We start from the raw sequence: 6,808 nt of genomic DNA on the forward strand, positions 1-6,808 counted from the left end.
TGTACTTCGGTATGTTATGAAATGACAGCAAACACCATATATTATGAAATGACAGCAAGCATCATCTATTGTGAAAATGACAGCAAAACAACATATATTTTGCAAAATTACAGTAAACATCATATATTTTCCCCAAATGACAGCATTCATCATATTCCCAAAATGACAGCAAGCATCATCTATTGTGAAAATGACAGCAAAACAACATATATTTTGCAAAATTGCAGTAAACATCATATATTTTCCCAAAATGACAGCATTCATCATATATTTTTTGCAAAATGACAGCAGTGAAGATCAAACACAGAAGATCAAACATCATATATTTTGAAGCATGATCTGGCAGCAGTGCATATAGCTAGTTTAAGTCACAGTGACAATAACCTATTACAAAAGCATGATCTGAAGCATGATCATGAACAGAACATGTCCATTAACATGTTCTAAGTCTGATCATAGGCAGAACACAAAATGAAACCATCACATTTCCTTCACTTTCACCCACCCCTGAGTTCATCGAACATGTTTACTTTCCTAGGTTTTTTAAACCCTCTCACGTTTTGACTAGAGCTAGCTCCTCCAGTTCTTTTTAGTGTTGCTTTCTTGGACAGACATGCATTCATCCTACCCTCCTCCACCATTGCGGATCTGGCTTGTTCTGCTCCCTCTTATCTTTATGTAGAATTTCAGCTTGCAGTCTTGTAGCCTCTTGTTGAACAGTCCGCTGCTCCCAAGCTCTCTGTCTTGCTGCCTCTTGAGTTTGCATAAATGATTGTTGCCTACCAATCTCATCTGCTTGGTTTATAAAAAACAGTGCCTCCTCTGCATCATATCTAGTTTTGCACAATCTTCTTTTCTCTTCAGCAATCCTTTGTTTCTCTTCCGCCTTGACTCTTTTCGCCTCTTCAGTTTGTTTCTTCCTTAACTCCATAGCTTCCCTTCTCTTGTCTGCCATGGCCAGTTTTTCCTCTAGTGCTTTCTTTTTCTTTTCCTCGCTAGCTTTCTTCTTCTCCTCAGCAACAATTCTTTTTGCTTAAATTGCAGCTTTTTTCTTCTCCTCCGCAGCCTGTTTCTTTGCTAGAAGCTCTTCTTTCTTCTTCTCATTAGACATCCTAATTTTCTCCTCTTCTTCTTTTAGTTTTGCAATTGCTGCATCAAACTTTGCCTGATCTGCTATCTCCCTTCTCTCAGCTGCAGCTCTAAGTCTGGCAATGGCAATAACCTCTCTTTTCCTATGCACATCATCTGTTTTTGTTGCTGTACTAGGTTGAACTGGAGGCTGTGATAGGGCCTGCTGCTGTATGAAAGCATTCTCAGGCAGTGGGCCTTGCACAACTTCCTCTCTTTGCCTAGATTCTCGCTGCAGAATTAAACAAAACATTTAACTCTACATCTGAATTTGCAAGTGAAAACAGAGTATGTGCAACTGTTTTGAAACTTACTTCTTGTGATAAACTTTGTACTATCTGTGCCACATACAAAGGTTGTTCATGGCTGAGAACACCAGCTGTTTGAAGGTTAATCTCCTAAAATAAATAGTGCAACATTGATTAATGATATATTTGATGCATAGATAGTGCAGTGTGAGTAACATGTTGTGGAAATAGTGCAGACCTGAGTTTGACATACTGTTTCTTCGTCTGAAGATGAGACATCTGGCTCTGCTCTAACCCTATGCCTCTTTGTTTTTTTCTTAGGTTTAAGGCCTAATTTCCAGTCTAAGCAACCATTTATGTTATGTCCAACAGCTCCACAATATCCACAGTGAATGACTGTACCTGCCTTATTGATTTTCACACCTTTTTTGCTATGCTTCTCTTCTGGTTGCTGTCTCCTATTCTTTGCCCTTCTTCCTTTCTTTCTCTGAAATGGTGGTGGTATTATTTTTCTGCCATTCATCTTAGCACACTCAGTCACATCATTACAGGGCATAATAATTGGCTCATATGCCTTGCAATAAGTTTCAATAGAGTAACAAGAGTTCACCCTTGATTCTGGTGGTATTTTGTCATATCTAAGAGCAGAGACTCCATGGGAACATGGGATACCTGACAAGTCCCATCTTTTGCAGCTACACTTCTCCATTCTTGTGTTCACACTGAAGTCCATACCTCTATCATTTACTACAAACAATCCTTTTCCAGCTGGTGAAGCATGACAAGTTCTTGCAAATTCAATGTTCTTATCCAATTTTTTTCTTATCTTTGGACAAATAGTACCATGCCACTTCAAGGCCTCTTGTTGTTTTCCATAATTCATTCCCATATTCTGGCCCTTGATCCTCTGGCACATGCTTATGATTGGCATTTCCCTAGCTTCCAGGATGTATCTGTTGAAGACTTCACAATTGTTATTGAGCAGCACATCACACTTTGCGAAATCATTTTGATAAGCCCGGACCCATGTTTTAGGATCCAACTCATCTAGCCAATCATGGGCCTCTCTGCTGAGAACCAACATCTAGTTCATATTTTCCCTAAACCTTCCCTCTGTAGTACTTCTAGCACATTTCCATAGCTGATTCTTTAACGCTTCTCCTTTGAAATTCTTGTTGAAATTCTGCCATAGATGCCTCACACAAAATCTGTGTGGTGAGAGAGGGAACAATTCCTTTACTGCTTTAATTAAACCCTGCAAAAACATTGACATTTCACACATTGCAAACTCTATAAGCATGCACATAAGTTCTAATACATATTGAAGTAAGAAAATAACGCAAAGGAATTACTTTCTGCTTGTCAGACATGATGGTCCAGAGATCTGTGTTATTTATGCCAAGATCTTGCTTGAAAGCAGTCAAGAACCATCTCCATGCTTTTGTATCTTCACTTTGCACTACTGCATGAGCCACATGATATATGCAATCATTAGGATCCATTCCTACAGCACTTAAAAGCACACCCCCATATTGTGTCTTCAAGTGGAAGCCATCCAGGAAAATAATGGGCCTACAAGCTGATGAGAACCCCCTTTTGCATGCGTCAAGTGAGAAGTAAAATTTTTGAAATTGCCCCTCATCTGAAAGTTCAACAAAGAAAGTAGTACCAGGATTATACCTCCTCAGCTCATTTGCATAGTCCCATAGCAAGTTGTATTGTGCAATCTCATCACCATATATAATATCATATGCAATTTTCCTAGCTCTCCCTAGCTTGCCCCTTTTAATTGTCATATTCCAATCTTCCTGCACAAAACCTGCTAACGCCTTCAATGTTATCTTCTCACATGCCCTAATCTTGTCAACATATTTGTCAGCAATGTACCTAGCTGTAAAGGCCGTGACTTGCCACTTCTTCTCACAAGTGTGCTCGCCGTTAAATGTTTTCACCATTATTGAATTTGTCCTATTATCCCAAGATGCATATAGATACCAGGGGCATCCTTTCTCACACTTTGCACCAAGCCTAATTTTGTCATTCTTTGGGAATGTGATGTTCACTCTCTCTTTGCAACTATACTCTCTAACTGCTTTCCTCAAAAGCTCCACTGAAGAGAACAATTGTCCTGCATGGAACTTGGGTTCATGCATGTCTGCAGCAGTAAATGATTTGAAATTGAATTTCATATCTTCTTCTTCTGAATCTGGAGCATCAAATTCCTCATCTTCAGAGTTGCAGTCCTCCACCACCTTCTTCCCTTTCCTATCTTGCAATGGTTGTAGCTGCTCCTGGAACAAATCCTCATCCCCATCCTCCAAGTCATAATCACTATCAATAATTTCAGGAACATAATCACTATCAGAATCAGAATCTGCATTTGGTTCTTCCTCCTCTTCTATTTTCTGTCCTCTTGGTCTGAGTCTTGCAAATAACTGGTCATGACTCTAAATATCTCGACTTTCATCCACAACACTACAGGATGTATTACTTTCATTTCCATATCTGCTTGGCATCTTCTTTGGACTGAAAACAACAGGAATTTGGGCTACTGGATTAGCCACTAGATCGTCCCATTCAGCTCCTCCTCCTGAAATATGGCTGCCTAAATGATCAAGGTATATCATTTGAAAATGGTGCCCTCGATTGATCATTAGAAACATAGCATCTGTGTCTGCATCATTGCACAATAGCCTAGCAACACCTTCATTAATCTGAGAACCAGGGGGCAACCAGTACATATCAATTCTACCAGCCTTTTCATAACCCAAGTGCTCTACTAACTCTTCAAAAAATATGTAATATGCCCTCTCCAGATGACAGTAATCATAGCAAACCTTCTGTCCATCCAAATAGCACCGGTTGTTGCCACTGCCAAAGAAAAATCCACCATGTATAACCTCAGCAGTGAACCACGCACTGCACTTCACTGCAAAAAAAATCACTAAAAGTTCAATCTTTGACCTCTGCAGTAACAAAACCCTAGCAGAGTAGCGCAATTTGGCCCAATTGCAGTAAATGTTCTAACACAAATGACGGCCGCCGGAGCAGACGACCTAATCGAAACAGAGCAGCGCAATTTGGCCCAAAACCGTGCCTAATTAGTTCGTCGACGAATCGTGCCGTACGTCGGAGCAGGCTCGCCGTCGAGCCGCCATCGAGGGCCCTCCATCACCGCAGAAATCAGGCGTATGAGTTGCGGCGACGACGCATTCGCTTCCTCCGCCTCAGGAACTATCATCGGACGGCCGCCGGGTCGCCGATCATCCGCCGCCGCGCCGTCTCACAGTGCTCTGCTCCCTCCTCTGTTTTCAGTCGGGGAAGAGAAGGAGAGTGGAGAGACAGAGAGACGGGGGAGAGGGGGGGGGGGGGGGGGGGGGGGGGGGCAACGCAAAATGACCACCGCATCGCGCACTGACGGGCGGCTCCGCTCTGCCTGCTGGGCCCGGGGCTGGGCTGACGGGCGGGACCGGCGATGACGTGGCACGTGGGCTGATACGTGGTACGTACGCCAAGTGTACAACCAGGACTGGCTGCCCAAGTTCCAGGACCGTAGTATTTTCAAAAATCAGGACCGTATTGGATGGATACTCAACTTCCAGGACCGAGTTGGACCGAGCCAGCAAGTTCTGGGATGATACGTGCAATTATCTCGTTGTCAGTACCATTTGCACCAGACGTCCAAACTGACCCGGGCAGATACAGCGCCACATAGGAATCCCGAACGCCGTCGTAGGCGATGGAGGAGCTAGAAGTAGAGGCGACGTCAGTCTTACAGCGAGCCCCCTGCACCGCAGAGGAGAGGACGCGAGCGAAAGAGCCTTGCCGGCGCAATCCACTTCGCTTGGATCTGGCCTCTCGTCGGAGGCCGCTAAGATCGCCCTGGAAGAAACGAACTGTTTCTGGATGGCTGGGTTCCCGGCGCTGATCTAGGCGGTGCGTGGCGTGTGGACTCTAGAGAAGGCGACGCTGGCCGGCGTAGGAGAGGGAGATGAGCAACACACGCCCATGTTACCCCAGTAGCCGAACACCTCGCGCTGGCCCGCCACCGCCGACCGAGCCCCTGCCGCCGAAGTTGCCGTCCGAGTCGAGGCGCACGAAGCGCAGCATGTCGCCACTCTCGCCGTAGTTGCTGCTGTAGGCAACGACAACAGGGTCGGAGAGCGTGCCGGCGATGAGGGAGACGATGCGTTGGTCTGCATCTTGATTCTTGAGCGTCGGGGAGCTGACCGTCTTGTTGGCGGTGAAGGTGGAATTGTAGCCCTCGTTGAAGTTGGCAACGGTGGCTCACCTGAGCGTGAGGTTGCCGGTGGCCGTGTCGACAGTGAAGACGTAGGGGCCGGATGTGAGGTTCCAACAGGAGGCTAAGCTTTGCGACATGGCCAAAGACGTCGAAGGACTGCCACAGGACGCCCGCCAGGCCGCCACTGAGTTCTTGACCGCGAGGCGGCTCTTGGAGGGCGACGGTGGTGCCGCTGGAGCCGTTGACCAACTCCAGGTCGCCGGTGGACGACAGGCAGAGCGAGCCCCCACAGTCGATGGATACGCCGGTGCCCGCGGACCGGACGGAGATGCTGCTGGCGTAGGTGACCACGGCGACGAAGAGCCAAAGCGCGGCCTGGGACACCTTAGTGGCGAGCGAGAAGGTGGAACTGGGCGACGACCACGCGGCCGAGTTGCCGCCCGGCGAGAGGGAGCAGCCCAGGGCATGTCCTTGCCATGGGACAGGAAAGGGAGGAGCAGGAAGCAGAAGCAGCGGAGGACGGCAAGATCCCACCGGGGCGCTCAAACGCAAATAATGAGCAAGTAGCACGTATCGGGATGGAAGGAGAAGCAGCAGGAAAGGCCATATTTATAGGAGCTTCGTGGGAAAACCAATTCGAGCACGACCACCTGGACGCGAGATGACCAGAAGGCGCGGCCAAAGCGGCAACCGCCTATTCTATACTAGTCGAAGGCGTGCATTATTTACAATTTTCAAACGGACAAGAAAAAATATTCAATACAAACAGAGCATACATGAATTGCTTTAGCTTTGCAACGTCGTGCCGAGTTAATAAGAAAGAGCATGTGCCAAGTTACAATGTCCTAAAAAATTTCGCTCTTAAATTGCAAAAAATATGTGAAGAAATTGTAGTTAGTACCTACTTTACAAACTTGCAGTCAATACGTCATGGGATCATATTTTGTAACAAAAATGATCATCTCCATGCATTATACATCACTTGTACGTAGATGGAATGCACCCAGGGGCTGGGCTCGAATTATTAAAGGGTTATACATCCAAAAATAATTACCAGAAAATGGTATATATGTTGATATTGTACTTACATGCATGGTACATCTTCTTTTATACTCCCTCCGTCCGATAATAGTTGTCCCCGAGGCCTTTTTTCAGAAATACCCCCAGCGAATTCCCGACAAGCCCCTCA

The 6,808-nt window shown here is 45.8% G+C and overlaps 1 protein-coding gene and 1 pseudogene across 1 annotated transcript; both read right to left on the bottom strand.

Annotated features, from left to right (window-relative positions):
• Positions 1-338: 338 nt before the first annotated feature.
• On the bottom strand, positions 339-4,333 carry LOC125525315. The gene is made up of 4 exons (XM_048690314.1): positions 2,729-4,333; positions 1,615-2,631; positions 1,443-1,526; positions 339-1,360 (listed from the first exon to the last, which is right to left on the bottom strand). The coding sequence occupies exons 2-4, from the start codon at positions 2,458-2,460 to the stop codon at positions 1,034-1,036; spliced, it is 1,257 nt and encodes a 418-aa protein (XP_048546271.1). The 5' UTR covers positions 2,461-2,631; positions 2,729-4,333; the 3' UTR covers positions 339-1,033.
• A 400-nt stretch (positions 4,334-4,733) lies between these two features.
• On the bottom strand, positions 4,734-6,393 carry LOC125519464 (annotated as a pseudogene).
• Between the last annotated feature and the right edge of the window lie 415 nt (positions 6,394-6,808).

Source organism: Triticum urartu, chromosome 7 (genome assembly GCF_003073215.2).
Source record: "Triticum urartu cultivar G1812 chromosome 7, Tu2.1, whole genome shotgun sequence".
Classification (NCBI taxonomy): Eukaryota; Viridiplantae; Streptophyta; class Magnoliopsida; order Poales; family Poaceae; genus Triticum; species Triticum urartu.